Below are 16,379 nucleotides of genomic sequence, written 5' to 3' on the forward strand. Positions count from 1 at the left end.
TATCCTGAAAGGACTTATCCCCATTAGAGGGAGGCAGCTGCTGTGTGCTTGGTGGTGCGCTGTTGGATGACAGTTAGGTGGTCTGGGCTTGAGTGCATGGAGCATAGAAGTCTGCGGACAGACTCCATGCACGCAAACCTAGCATCTATAGAGGGGCAATGTGGGCAGGCTCTTGTGGTTTTTAATGTAAAAACTTTCTGCACAGAAAATAGTTTTTGAATTAATACTTGTGCATTGGTTCCTTAAAGGAGCCTTCCTGTGACTTGATCTACAGTATGTTTGTGCAATAAAGTTATCATTGTTTGAACCAGGATAAAATGGAGCTTGAGGCCATTTAATATCTGCTTTGCTATTATATATATTTCCTACTGGCTGCACCAAACCACTGGTTTATAAAGTTAAGATAAAGTATTTGCACTACAGGGCCACAACCCCTTGGCAAACCTCAAATTCTTTATGGTGTATGGATAGCTGCCCGGAGGTTACGGGACATCGTACAGAGGCTGCATCAGGACAGGTAACGTATAAATGCACACAGGGGCACATTTATACATTGCGGCGGGTGTTGCGTTGTCTTGTCGCTCACTCAGAAATCAACCCCGTACGACGCACAACCGACCAACCAACTTCAGCCCGACATCTTGCAGCATGCGCGATAGACAAAGCGACATATTTCTGTCCCGAAATTGGTCGCTTTGTCGGTCGGGCATGCATTTGGCGGCAACGATTTTCATCCAATTTGATTATAATAATTGAATTGGATGGTTGATCAGCTGCCAAGTCGCCTGATGTATGGGCACCTTAAGTCTTCACCCTGATTTACATTCTGAAATTTATCACAGGAAGAGACACCTTTTGTCCTGTCAGGTGATGTCTGCGGAATGTTTGTGAATCCTCTAGAATGGATAATTCCACATAGATTATCAGCCTAAACGTCACTGGGAAGGTAGGGCTACATACCAACATACAGCAATATATAGCTATAGGAAGCATTTCTGATGCTGAACCAGTATAATTAATGTAAAAATGGGTATCCTAAATCAGTGATCTGCAAACTTGGCTCTCCAGTTGTTAAGGAACTAAAAGTCCCACAATGCATTTGCCTTTATGATTCATGACTGTGGCTGTCAGACTCCCGCAATGCATTGTGGGACTTGTAGTTCCTTAATACCTGGAGAGCCAAGTTTACAGATCACTGTCCTAAATATTTCACTGCATTCTACTATATATCACTACAGTGGCTCTTTAAACTATTTTGGTTCCTGAACGTAGAAACTACGTCCAGGAACCATGCGCGCTACCGCGCGCTCCCGCGGCCGATCGCGCGCGTGCACGCGCACTCCCGGCCGCGGATTCGGTAGCCAGGGAATCAATGTATCGGGCTATGGTGCCCGATCACTGATTCCTCTCCCCCGCTGAAAAAGCGACAGCTTCTCTCGGAAGCTGCGCATTTTCTGGCCGTTCCCTCCCCGATGCGTCACTCTAAGCGTGTGTTACGCTTAGAGTGACGTCATGTAAACAAACTCATGGCCACCATCTTGTGGCCAAAAAGTAATACTACAACTGAAAATAAAAATAAATTAAAATGAACACACATTTACATTATAAATCTATTGTTTACCTCCCACCCTCCCAAAACTACCCAAATAAAATGTTTACTATAAAAAAAAAAAAACCATTACAATAAAAAAAACAAAACATGTAAATATTTACCTAAGGGTCTAAACTTTTTAAATATCAATGTAAAGATGAAATATTTCTATATTTTTTTTTATTTTAAACTTGTTAATAGTGATAGATGCAAAATGGAAAAAATCCACCTTTATTTCCAAATAAAATATTGTCGCCATACATTGTGATAGGGACATAATTTTAACGGTGTAATAACCGGGACATATGGGCAAATACAATACGTGAGTTTTAATTATGGAGGCATGTATTATTTTAAAACTATAATGGCTGAAAACTGAGAAATAATGAATTTTTCCATTTTTTTCTTATTCTTCCTGTTAAAATGCGTTTACAGTAAAGTGGCTCTTAGCAAAATGTACCCCCCCCCCCCCCCCCAAAGAAAGCCTAATTGGTGGCGGAAAAAACAAGATATAGATCAGTTCATTGTGATAAGTAGTGATAAAGTTATAGGCTAATGAATGGGAGGTGAACATTTCTCACGTGAAAACCACGGAACCTGAATGGGTTAAAGTACTTCCTACTTTTATTGATGGCTGACACTGTACAATACGTTACCGCTTTAGTGAATTAACCCACTTATTTATAGATCTGCACACTGGGCATACAGAGAGAAAGATGAACTTGGAACTAAAGCACTGTACACATGGTAGATGAAAGTCTGCTGAGGCAGCTGATAATGACCACCTCTGATGGGTATCCAGTGTGTACAGCAGCCCCTGACCCCTCTGCCAGCAATCTGCCTGGCTTTTTGCTTCAGCTAAGTGCAATGTTCTCTCCACTTACCCTATGTGACATTACTCCCACAACACTCCGTCCCCATGCATAGGAACAAAACACGTTGCTAGCCTACAGGCTAGCAAGCCATCTGTAAAGCTTTGGTTATGCTATGTCGCCCGAGTGATTGGTGCTGATCCCCAATAGGTGACATGCCTTGTATGTTTCTAAAAAGCTTAAAGTGTATTGAGGCATAAATAACAACAAAAATCCTATACTTAACTTAAAGACAGGAAAGCCTCTGGATCCTAATGAGGCTTTCGACAGCGTCCTCTGGTCTTCCATTGCCGCTCGCGGAACCAATAATGATTACCAACAAGAGCTTGTCGGTAATCCGATCTGGGCTGCGCTCCTGTTCAAACACAAGTGCGGCTGTACTGCACCAAAGTCTTTGGCTGTGCCCGTGCTTGTGCAACTGCAGCATGGAGGCTCGAAACAGAAAAGGAGGGTCTGTGAGCAACAATGGGGGACCAGAGGACAGAGAGGGAAGCATAATAAGGATCCAGAGCTTCCCTGTTCTTAGGTAAATATGTGATTTTGTTGTTATTTACGCCTCGGCCTCTGGTATTTTTGTAACCCCCTTGATTATTGAATTCTATGTCCTATTTGTGGCCGCTTATACCTGCCTGGGCATACTGTAGCTTAAAGGGTCACTTAAAGGGAAGGTTCAGGGACTGTTTCAAAAAAATAAAAATCTGCATCCACTTACCTGGGGCTTCTTCCAGCCCGTGGCAGGCAGGAGGTGCCCTCGGTGCCGCTCCGCAGGCTGCCGGTGGTCTCCGGTGGCCGACCCGACCTGGCCGGCGGCCAGGTCGGGCTCCTTCCGCGTTCCAAAATGCGCCTCACGGCGGCGCGCTGACGTCATCGGACGTCCTCCGGGCTTTACTGCGCAGGCTCAGAACTGATGACGTCAGCGCGCCGCCGTGAGGTGCATTTTGGAACGCGGAAGGAGCCCGACCTGGCCGCCGGCCTGGCCAGGTCGGGTCGGCCACCGGCAGCCTGCGGAGCGGCGCCGAGGGCACCTCCTGCCTGCCACGGGCTGGAGGAAGCCCCAAGTAAGTGGATGCGGATTTTTATTTTTTTGAAACAGTCCCTGAACCTTCCCTTTAAGGCTAAAAAAAAAAAAAATTAGTTTTACTTACCTGGGGCTTCTACCAGCCCCCTGCAGCTGTCCCGCGCCCATGCAGTCTCACTCGGATCCTCCTGTTACCGCTGGCAGCTACTTCCGTTTTCAGCGACAGGCCCGACAGGCCTGGGAACGCGAGTGATTCTTCGCGTTCCTGGCCGCAATAGCACCCTCTATACTGCAATTGCGGCCAGGAATGCGAAGAATCACTCGCGTTCCCAGGCCTGTTGGGCCTGTCGCTGAAAAAGGAAGTAGCTGCCAGCGGGGACAGGAGGATCCGAGCGAGACTGCGTGGGCACGGGACAGTTGCAGAGGGCTGGTAGAAGCCCCAGGTGAGTAAAACTCTTTTTTTTTTTTTGTCTTAAGTTTCCCTTTAAGTAGGGACTATATCACTAGTTTCCATGAGGCAAAGATTTAAAAAGATAAATACTTACCTGCCTTGATCACCTTGATTAATCAGCTATTCTAATGGCAGGCTTGTAGCGATTGGTTAATGCTAGTGGCAGGCTTGTGGTGATCAGTAGATTCTAGTAGACGGTAGATCGCGATCAACAATCAACAGATTTTAGTGGTAAGCAGATAGTGATAGTTGAGCAGGCAGCAAGAGACAAATAATAATAGTAAGTAGCGGCTGACAAGTAGTGGGGGACAGACATGCAGTAGGTGCTATGGAGCAGTGAAGCTAAGTTACATAGGGTGCCAAGTTCCAATGGGAGTAAAACAGACTAGGACATATGGTACACTATAGCAGGGATTAAATTGACATTGACAGTGACATGACTATGCACTCAGTAAAGTGCCACAGGACATGTCAGTGCTAAATAAATACATAATAATAATAATAATAATAATAATAATAATAATAATAATAATAATAATATGGAATGACACACTATGACTATTGTAGGGATTCAATTGTGAGCTCCTCTGAGCAAAGTCAGTGACATGACTATGTACTCTGTAAAGTGCTGTAGAATATGTCAGTGCTATATAAATACATAATAATAATATGGTGGGACATTAGACTATGACTATGGTAGGGATTAGATTGTGATGTTCTCTGAGGTCAGTCAGTGACATGACTATGTACTCTCTAAAGTGCTGCAGAAGACGTCAGTGCTATATGGATGGGCACAAAGAGAGAAACGGACAGAGGATGGGGCATAGAGAGAGACACACACACAGGATGGGACACAGAGAGAGGAGCACACACAGAGGATAGGGCACAGAGAGAGAGGCGCGCACACAGAGGATGGGGAACAGAGAGAAGAGCACACACACAGAGGACGAGGCACACACGCAATTTCCCGTCCAACTGACAAGATCTGACAATTATTTTCTAAATGTCATCTGCTCCCGATGGACAATGGGGATCGATCAGCAGCAGTTTGGATACAGATAATAATGAGGTCAGCCAACATTGCTAATGAAGGGGAAAATAAAGCATTCACACAGCAGGGCACAGGGCTGTGCTCATACCTGACTCTGTTAAGTTCCCCAGAGCTGCTCCATGCTTTCTGTACACACACTGCTGCTCCATCCAAAGCCAACTCTAGCAGGGAAAGAAAGGGGGCAGTGCTGTGAGCTGTAGGAGCCCTGGATCTTCAGCCCCAGCGACGCGCCTGGGTACGATCGATCATCGCACCAGAGCAATCCCATAACGCCAGTTAGCAGTGTGAAACCAGCCTAATCCTCAATTTTTAAACGAGGCAGTGGTCATCGTGGAGGTGTGTTTGCGTTCATTACCATGTTGGAATACTGCACTGCAGCCCAGTTTACAAAGGGAGGGAATCATGTTCTGCTTCCGTATGTCACAGTACATGTTGACATTCATGGTTCCTTGATGAACTGTAGCTCCCCAGTGTCAGCAGCACTCATGCAGCCACAAACCATGACACACCCACCTTGACTTTAGGCAAGACACACTTGTTTGCCACCTCACACACTTCACACCATCTGAACCAAAATAATTTACCTTGGTGTTCAGACCAGGGGGTGATTCATCAAACCAAGGTAATATTATGGTCCACACATGGCAATATTACCATTACTAATACTTACGTGCGTAAGTACCGCAAAATACACTAGTAGCTTGACCTGTGGTACTCCAGTAGCGTGCCTGCTACTGGAGTCCAATAGGTCACGCTACTAGTGTATTTTGTGGTACTTAAGCGCATAAGTAACTTTAATATTGCTATACGCTGTGCGTTCAACAAGTACATGCTGTCAAGTCATGGGGTACAGATTTCCGACGGCGATGAAGAGAAGACACAGGAGTATGCCACAGCTAGGCAAGTGTAGTTCCGCTGCAACACTCTGCATAGCCTGTTGAGGGAGTACACATTTCACATGGGGAGACAGTATGGGGGGGGGGGATGGTCCATAGGACATCCTGAAATCGAATGCCCTCTTTCCAGCAAGAGCTTTCCAGTCTGCTGGATTGATAGTTTTGATCGATTTCCGTTAAAAACCGATCAAAACTATGATCAGGTGGCCACTTTGAAGCATGAATTTCTGCCAGATGAGATCAATGTCGCTAATCGAGTGATGTATAATGTTTGTACTTGCACAAGCTTGGAGGAACCACTATTAGGCAATAAAGATCAAGGTTAAAGCCTTCACGGTTATGCAAAAGCCTATTTAGATACACCATTGTTTTTGTTTACTTTCCTTCTAAAGATGATATTTTCCCTGTACCGTCACATCTTTTGTTCACAATAGAACTGGAAGAGCCAGTTCTGTACAGTCCAGGCTTGATCTACAGAGGCCAATGAGCATGGAGCACTCTGTAGGGGGCGGCCCCCACATTACATCACTCTGTAATGCTGCAGATGCCCTGCAGAGGGATTCGCTGGAGTCACCGCTCTTCTTTGTCTGATGATCTCAACCTACTGAATTTTATTGGCAGCAGAAATTCTGAGCTACACCGCGATGATAACAGTGTACCTGCAATCATTCTTGCGCTCTGACCCTATCGGTGCCAGAAGAGCGTGATTGTGGCCGAACCAAGGCGACTGCTGTATTATCGTCTTCTGTCACCCAGAGCAAAAGATCAGCATGGGTCGCTTGTGCGAGCGCTGCGCTCAGCTGATCCAGGACTTCACCAACTTAGTACGGAAATTCGCCTCCAGGGTTGCCGAGCTCTTCAAGGAGTGTGTAGCCATGCTTAGCGAATGCTGCTGCTTCAATTCCAAGCGCTCCAAATTAGGTCATCTATATGATCCCGTACTGCTAAGCTACGAAAAGCAGGCTGCCCAGGAACTGCTCAATCACATGGAAACAGGTTAGACCATTAGATTGTTTTGCGGCTAATCATTTATTTTTTAGCAATACTGGCTGCAATCATTGGATTCTATATGCTCTTGTACAATGGGCTTGCAATACTGCACGATGCATAGGAAATCCATTATTGTAAGCAGGGGGGTTGGGTTTTCGGCTTGTATCCTACACGTGTTTGTTCACCCGTGAATACACTTCCTCTCGCTCTTGTCAATAGAGGCTTAAAATAGGCATTCTCTCCGGTTTTATCGTGGTGCAGGCCTCTATATAGATGGATAGACTCTGAGATGGTTTGGGGCAAAGAGTCTAAGCATACTAATAATGCCAGACATGCAGATAATGGCAAGATTGATCACTCTCTGTTGCTAGTAAATTATTCAACCAATTTGTACGCTGGACGTTGATTATAGTAGCTATCTAAAGGTTTCCATACACTTGTCAATTTTCCCTGGCAGATTTGATCACTGTGATCAAATATGCTAGAGATCGATACCCCAACATGGCCACCCAATCGTAATTTCAATCATTTCCCGGCTAAAAAATTTGATCAAAACTCTTGATCGTTCCGCACGGAAAGATCTTGCTTGAAAAGGGGCAGTTTAGTGTGCAGCGGTATATTTGTAGCCACTCCCCAGCCTGTGCAGAGTGTTGGAAGTGGAGTGCACACACCTGTTCACCTGCGCCCTCATGCTCACTAGCAGCCGGTACTCTGTGACCCAGCGACATGTAATAATAATCCATACATTTTTTATAGCGCTTTTCTCCTGTTGGACTCAAAGCACTCAAGAGCTGCAGCCACTGGGACACGCTCAAGAGGCCACCCTGCAGTGTTAGGGAGTCTTGCCTTGAACTCCTCACTGAATAGGTACTGACCCTGGCCAGGATGTACATTATGTGACAGGAGTGCGTCAGTGGACAGGTGAGTATGCTCTCCTCTGCCAAACACTCTGCACAGGACCAGGGGGACCTGGGGGGAAGGGTCTGTCAGTCGACCCCAACAGCTGTGGTTCCATAGAATTTTTATTAAATGTTTTTCAAGGTAAAATTTATTACATATGTATTTGCAGTCTGTGGCAGTTATAGATCCCTCTCTGGCCATATTTTGTTAAGAGTGGGATCTATCTCTAGGTGGAATCTGCTGGTCATCTGCCAGTGTATTGCTGCCTTTAACTGAGAAGCAATTTTAGCCGACCATGCATGAGTTGATAATAACCTTACATGGTGAGTGATAAATCTGTAATCAATCCGAAATTAATCAGGTAGCCATCATTCATCCCCCACCTTGTCCATTTGATCTCAACCAGACTTCTTCAGAAATCTGAGAATCAGGGTGCATACACACATCAGACCATAGTCTTTGGAAAATGAAAGATCACAGACCAATTTTACCCCCTTCCATGTAGTATGAGAGCCATACCTACACAGTCTATCTTATTGAGCTGAACTCCCCATCAGATAGAAATCTTTGCAAGATGCTGCACACAAAGATGCTGTACACATGCAACAGATCAGTATCTGCAAAAGATCCGTTCCTGCAAAATGCAATCATAGTTTATATCTGCAGATCCTCATACACACCTTGTTTAACAGACATTCATCTGCAGATCAGATCCACCAGGATGGATCTTCAGATCTGCAGATGATTGTCTGATCTGCAGATGAATGTCAGTTAAACAAAGTGTGTATGATGATCTGCAGATATCATAGACTATAAATGCATTTTGCAGGAAAGGATCTTTTGCAGGAACAGATCTTTTGCAGATACTGATCTTTTGAATGTGTACAGCATCTTTGTGTGCAGCATCTTGCAAAAGATTTCTATTTGATGGGGAGTTCAGCTCAATAGAATAGACTGTGTAGGTATGGCTCTCATGCTACATGGAAGGGGGTAAAATTGGTCTGTGATCTTACATTTTCCAAAGACTATGGTCTGATGTGTGTATGCACCCTAAATCTACCAGCAACTTACAACTTTTAATGGATAAACTGCCTAAAATCCATTAAAAGTTGATAATATTCGGGGGTGCTGGGACAATAGATTACCGGCAGATTCTAGCAAAGTAACCCAATTGGCTGGAATTGATGCATGTATGACCAGCTGAACTGTATTTGTACCACTTGATGGAGTACAAGGCTAAGCTTCAATCGCCCGAATCTTCTACCTCACTTGCTTAGCAAATTTTTTTTTTTTTTTGAAATACCCAAATACAGGGGTATTTGAGTATTAAAAAAAACAACAACAAACAAACAATAAAAAAACAACAACTTTGCTAAGCAAGATTGATACAGGGGGGTATAAAAAAAAAAAAGTTTTTGTTTTTTTTGACCAGACATTTTGGGGACAATAGCTCCCTAGCTAATTCTATTAAAGAGGCACTACTAGCAATAACATGCCCCCCCAAAGAAAACACATATGTAAGTAGATAAATACTTCCTCTACTTACATAACAGATGTATTGCACTGTCCTCGGTTTCCTTCCATATCATTTTATATTATAAATAAAGGGTCATTCTCTTCATGGCAGGGGCCGTCTTGCTTCCTCCGGTATATTCTCTCCCCCCCCTCCTCCCTGCACTTATTCTCAGCACAGCGGGGAGGAAAAATGCAGCTGGCAAAGACTCACCTAATAATAGATCCAAGCGCTGCAGTTCCCCCCCCTATACTCTCTGCACTACCACCGGCGGCAGTGCAGAGAGTATGGGGGGAACTGCAGCGCCTGGAAACATTATTCCTGTAGTCTGTGCGCCGCCTTTATCCTTCCCCAAAGTTCTGTGCGGGGAAGAAGGAGAATGCGGCGGCGCCGGGCGGCAGAAGGGAAGAGGGGGGGGGGCGCGGACATCACACTGGAGGAAGGGGGCAGAGGACAGTGACAGGAGATAGCCTCTGGCCCCCCTCCGTGCGCTCTTACAGCGGCTACAGCCACCGCAGACAAGGGGAGAGCAGGCGGCCAATCGCAGCGCAGAGAGGTGATTGACAGAGGCTTTAGCCAATCAGCCTGCCTGTCATTTCTGTTCTGCGGCCTTGCGTCCTGCAGGCATGGGGAGTGAAAAACCTCCTAGGAAAAAAAGTAAGAATGATTTTAACTATTTGCATTGCCTTATTAGCATCCTTTTTGTCTATGTAATAGCCTAAAATAGAAAATTGATTTCACATATAATGCCTAACAGTTACTCTTTAAGATGATTAAATTGGCCCAGAAAAAAATTATACGTGTATGGCCAGCTTAGTCATCTGTTAAGATGATCAGTAACGTCGCCATTACCATGTAAACTTTTGTTTGTACAACTAGATTGTTTATTGGAATACACCTTGCAACAACACATTTCATGTGTTTACAGTGGTGCCTTGGCGACATAACGGCCACTAACTGCATGTGGAATAGTAACACACTACATGCAGTGCATTACTGCAAAATGCGCACATTAAGTTACAATGAAGCATACTTTCACTAGCGGTCTGCTTCACTGTATGCAGCGCAACATGTAAATAATGTGCAGCGCCACTTTCCTGGTCTGTGCATTCCTGCAACACCTACAATGAACCTAGCCTAATAGTACTTAATCAGCTAAAAAAATAGCATTGTGATTTTGAAGGAATGTGTGCTGTTTGTATCATTCCTTCAAGTGCAATCTCTCCAAAAATGCTACATGCAACGCATCCGTCCTGGCCATGCACAAGCCTGGACGTGTGTGCGTGCGTGCGCAGTAAAGATCCACTCGTCTTTGGAAGTACTCCGTGATACATGGAGAGAAGACACAGGAGGAGCGCACCAGTAGACAGATGAGCCTACGTACCGCCAACACTCTGCACGGCCTAGAGGGGGCACATTTTAAGATGGTGAGAGACCATATGATGGTCTGTCGTTAATCCCAAAATCAAACGCCATGCATCCTTTCTCCGCCTTTCTAGCGAGCCTGTCTGCGTGCTTGGTAGTTTTGATTGCTTTCGGGCAGAAATTGATCAAAATTACGGTCTGGCGGGCACTTTAGGGTATACATCTCTTGTAGAATCAATCATAATGATCAAATCTGTCTGGAAAACTTGAGCAAGTGTCCATTTCCTGAAAGAAAATCAAGTTGCAGAGTGAGATTTCCTTACATCAGACTTGTTTTTCCAGATGCTCAGTGTAATTTTTAATCTGAAAGAAAACGTGGTCTACTAGACCAGTGCATTTTCTTCCATTGCTCCATGGTCTTGTTCTGACACCTATATATACTTATAGTGTTTGCAGGTGCTAATAGGGGTAAGCATGGGCATTCTAAGTTTTCAGCGCCTGTTAAGAATTGGGATGGTCAATGAGTTGCTAATAATTTTGAGATGATTCAAAAATGATAGTAATTTTATGAAAACTTGTACCTGTATTAGAGTTCCTGTAGCATTTGATTAGCTTGTTTTCAAGTCGTTTAAATTTACCATGGTCTGTGGCCAGTTCACCATTTGTCCTTCCTCGGACCACTTTTGGTAGGTACTATCCACTGCAGACTGAGAACACTGCAAGACCTGCCATTTCTGACAGTGCTACACCCCAGCTATCTTGCCATCACAGTTCAGCTCTTGTCTGGCTAGGGTCACACTTGCACATAATGCTTCCCAATGCACAATTGCAGTGCACTGGGAGTAATGTCTGGTTTTCCGTGGCGGGAGTATAAGCCAACACTGTTGCTTTTCATCGCACAACACATGTGATTCCACTTTACCAAGTCAGCTCTTCTCAGCTGGCTGCCGGCCAAGAATGCCATTTTTCTCCTGGCCTCCACTGTGACTATACCCTCAAGGTTATTCTTATCCTTACACTTGCCCATTTTTACTACTTCTAACACATTGGGCTCTATTCATAAAAGGTTACCGCAAGTTTTCCGCTCAAAACAGCGGATTTTCCCGTCCATTTAGCAAAGTGGGCATTCATAAAAGCTGTTCCCGCATGAAAATCTACAATCCCCCTGCAGAGCGAGAAATTTCCGCCTTCTCCAGTGTTTTCTAGATTTATCTAGAAAAAAGTAACAAAATGGCCATTCATAAAGTTTAGAGGAAGCGGTATGTGGACGGTAAATACCGCTTCCTCTGATTTTGCGGATTACATACAAGTGAATGGGACAGACCTCCCAGAGAGAGCAGTGCACGGAGGGACTCTGCCGGCTGAAGTGTTTCCGCATGCCTTCCGACAGCTTACCGCCAGCTTTCAGCGGGAGATCTCCGCTCTGCTATCGCAGCTGGCAAGATTTCTATGAATGACCACCCAGAAGTGTAAAATACCGCTGCGGTATTTTACCTCCAGGATTTTTTCCGACTCAGAAGTTTTATGAATAGAGCCCATTATCTTTATGAACTCACTGCTTATTTGCTTTCTAAATATAACTTGTTTCTTCTCAAGGGCCTGTGAATGAAGTAATTAATTCTACTCATTAAAGGGACTCCGAGCAGTGCAGAAACTATGGAAAGATTCATATCATTTTAAAGCTCTCTTTCTCCTCTTTCCAATGATATATAAACCACCGCCCTACGCCTTTTTAGTTTTCGCTATTTTTGCGATTGAAATTGCCACGGCCGCGATTTCAATTGCGAAAATAGAGAAAACTAAAAGGCGTAGGGCTACTTTTTCTCAAAGTCAGCAGCTCCATTCAGCAGAAAAAGTCGCCCTGTGTAATACAATGTAACTATGGAAAGATGGATATCATTTTAAAGCTCCCTTTCTTCTCTTTCTGACGACACCTAAATCATCGCCCTACGCCTTTTAGTTTTCTCTATTTTCGTGATCGAAATCGCGGCCGCGGCAATTTCAATTGCGAAAATAGCGGAAACTAAAAGGCATAGGGCGGTGGTTTATATATCATTGGAAAGAGGAGAAAGAGAGCTTTAAAATGATATGCATCTTTCCATAGTTTCTGCACTGCTCGGAGTCCCTTTAAACCTACCAGTGGTTTTATTGTTATGACCATTCGTGTATACTTTTAAAGATCTTGATTATATAGTTTCAGGGCTTGTTCACAGTGGGACATTGTGTTATAAATTCTTATAACGCAGCTTACCGCACTGCAATGATAAGCCTATGAGACATTCACAGTGCAGCGTTAGCGTCGCATTGTAGCGTTTAGCGTTATGGTTACGCACTGCTGCAGAGCGTTACCTCTCCATGCACACGTTACCAGGTACAGGAAAGCATACCCCTCATTGCCTGTATGCTTTACTGTACCTACTGTATGCAACGATAAAACAGTGTTAATCTGCGTTACAACTTTTTTTTTTTTGCGTTGTAAAGCTGCGTTATGACTTTAACATGGCATCACAACGCAACGTACCGCTGTGAATGTAGCCTGACATGCATGTATTGTTTAATAGCAAGAAAATGAACAGCGCTACTTAAAAACAGGCAAGTGCCTACCTGCAAAAGAGTGCAAGACCCACTTGTGGGATATAATACACACCGAGCATACACATGACCTGTCTACCACTGGAGGACGTTGGTTTCCTGTAACAGCTTGCATGCAACCTATTAAGTACTCGTCCCTCCCACTGCGAAGAAGTCAATCCTCCATGGGAGGGGCCATCACACTAACTAAAACCTAACCTATGTATATGCATAGCCTGGGTGCGGCTAATCAAGTAAAATTAAAAATTGCGCAAAAGGTGGATCAGTGCAACACCAGGCCGCCTCCGAATGGCCTCCATCAGAGATGCGCCGAGCCCCCCCAAGAACTACAAACGCACCTTGAACCCAAACAGAAGCTCTGCATATACACCAAAAGCGTATTTGTTTAATGTCCTTGCTTTTCCTAATTCATGTCACTCCAGTGTTTTTAGCTGATCTGCTAAGAATAGCATTCCATCAAGTATTAGTGAATAGTGCTACAACTATTGTTTCTCTGCTGAGAGATTAGTATGGTATAGATAGAATACCTTCACAGCAAGATGTTGGTAGTAATACCCATGTAATACTGCTGTGTTTCCAGCAAAGATGGCTGTTTTTTCATTATGCTGATCAAAATTACAAGCTACAACAGCCATTTCTGCAGATTTAAGGCAAGTACGTCTTGCATACTCACACTTTTTTTTTTTTTAATTCTTTTGATGAAAAATATATGCTTTTTCCTTTCCGTGAAAGAAGCTTAATTTATTCAGTGTGTTCTGTACCAGATGGTCAAAAACATCTCACATCATAATTAATCATTGTACCTCGTATTCATGTAAAACCAAGTGACATTGTATAAATTGTTGGTGGCTTTTGATTTATTTGTGTGTTGTGTGATTAATCACAAGTCTAAGGATTCACATTATTGGACACTAAAATAATTGATTTTTTGTTGTTTTGTTATTCTGTCATTCTATTTAAATATGAGTGATACTAGAAGCTAATGACCTTACTGCGTGTATATTTTAATAGAAAACCCCTCACACAAGTGTACAGGTTCTTCTTGCTTGCCATAAAACTTGTTTATGGTACAAAAAAAAAACAAAAAAAAAAAAAAAACTTAAAAGAAATCTAAGCCTGCCTGGGGTTTTTCAAGCCCCTAGTAGTCTGTTGCCTTCTAGTGCACAGGCAGCCCCTCCAAAAGATCCCGACCAAGCTGTGGTCATGGGCGTCTGTGTGTGTCTCTCAATTGCGCACCCTTAGGCCTCTTGCACACTACATGCGATTTTTGATTTTTTTTTTTTTTAAATCAATTTTTCACATGCGATTCCGATTTTTAATCGGTACTGCATGCTGCATTTTTCTTTTGATAGCATCCAGGGAAAATCAAAATCGCAAGTTGGATTTGCAGTGTGCAGAGGGCCTTACTCGGGATCATTCTGTAGTTCAGAAAGACTTAAACTTCAGCTATTGTCAACATTTTTGGGGAGGGGCTAGCGGCGCACTGGAGGGCAGGGGAACTGCAGTGAGGGACCACATACTCTACTTGGAAGAAGCCCCAGGTAAGTAAAGCTTAACGTTTTCTTTTCAGCTTGGATGTCTTTTAAAGTGAACCTCCGGACTAAAAATCGACTCAGCAGCACTGAAAAGGCTTGGTGTTTCTTTAACAGTTTCACAGCATCAGAACTTTGTTTCTCTTATACAAGCCTCGTTTTTAGCTGCACAGAAGAAAACTGCCCGGGCTTTTTTCCCCTGATGCTGTGCAAAGCATGATGGGATTTCTGATGATGTTCTTTCTGCTGTTGTTTTGGTGCAATTTTTTTTTTTTTTTTTTTTTTTTACATTTTGAATTTGACATTTGAAGCCTAGCGTGTGCAGCTGGGAGGGGTAATCAGGACACAGGACAGTTGGAACTGTCTCCTGCTCCTTGTCACCTCCTTTCAACCAAAAAGATGGCTGCCCCCATGACAAAGATGGCAGCCCCCATGAATCACAAACATTTGCCTGTTTTAAAACAGGGTGGGTAACAGATTATATTACCTATCTATTATAATTAACATAACTAATGTAACTTTGATGACAGTATGTTTGTTTAGGCTGAAATTCCCCTTTAAGAATGAAAAAGTTACTTTCTGATTCAATGGTAAATTCCCGCATTCTGCAATCTGTACAAGTTCGAAGTTTAGTCTTCAAGGGAACCTTAAATGAGAGGAATGTAGTGGCTGACAAATGTATTTCCTTTTAAACAAAGCCTTGCACACATGAAGCATGTCATTCATGGATCATCCCCCAAGCCCTTAGGCAACATTAGAGGGCAGAGGCTGTACAGATGCATCGATAGCTTGTAGGCTAGTGATGTGTCCTGTTGCTTTGGGGAGGGGGGGGGGATGACAGATTGGCGTGGAAGTTATGTCACGCAGGAGCTAGGTGAGCATGGAGAACAATGTTTCCAGCCATTGCTTTACCGACGCAATTCACCAGGCTGATAGATGGCCTAGCAGCTGAGGGGGGTTGTGGGCCGCTGTACACATGCTGGATTCTCGGTAGAGGCAGTAATTATCGGGCGTCTTGGCTGGGTTTCATCTGGCGTGTGTACACAGCTTAGGCCTCGTTCACATTGGATGCGTTGAAAAACGTGTAAAAACGCATGATAAAACCGCATGCGCTCTTGCGTGCTTTAGTGTGTGTTGCGGTGCGCTTTTTTTAAGCATGTTTTGCTTATTGTAGCAGTTGTCAATAAAGCTTTTTCATATGTAATTTTTTTTTTCCCAAATAGGGGTAAAAAAAAGTATGTGCTAAAAAAACACACCCATTCACTTGCATTGACGTGCGCTTTACAGCTCAACGCACAGAAATGCATGCTACACTACCTTTTTGTAATGCAGCTCAGCACAGCGCATAGATGTGAACCAGGCACACTTACCGTAATTACTTGGTAAAATCAATAACTTGCGCAGGGCAATGCGCTGTCAAAAGTGCACAGAAATGGCCCTGATGTGAACGTGGCCTTAAAGGTCCTTTCAGACTGCATCCTTTGCATTCCATCATAACAGTTTTTATTGGAATAATGCGCAATCCGCTGTGCATTTTACTGGGCAATGTGCATGTTTACAGTGGCAGTGAAGCATACTTTTTGTACTGTTTCCATTACACGCCTGTTT

General features: G+C 43.9%; 1 protein-coding gene across 1 annotated transcript in view; it reads left to right on the forward strand.

Annotated features, from left to right (window-relative positions):
- The first annotated feature begins 6,431 nt into the window (after nucleotides 1-6,431).
- LOC137570773 (uncharacterized) overlaps nucleotides 6,432-16,379 on the forward strand; it is a 97,351-nt gene continuing 87,403 nt past the window's right edge. The window contains exon 1 of the mRNA XM_068279491.1: nucleotides 6,432-6,875. Within this exon, the coding sequence (XP_068135592.1) occupies nucleotides 6,650-6,875 (226 nt within the window). The 5' untranslated portion in view covers nucleotides 6,432-6,649. The remainder of the gene's footprint in view (nucleotides 6,876-16,379) is intronic.

The sequence above is a fragment of the Hyperolius riggenbachi genome, chromosome 4 (genome assembly GCF_040937935.1).
Source record: "Hyperolius riggenbachi isolate aHypRig1 chromosome 4, aHypRig1.pri, whole genome shotgun sequence".
NCBI lineage: Eukaryota > Metazoa > Chordata > Amphibia > Anura > Hyperoliidae > Hyperolius > Hyperolius riggenbachi.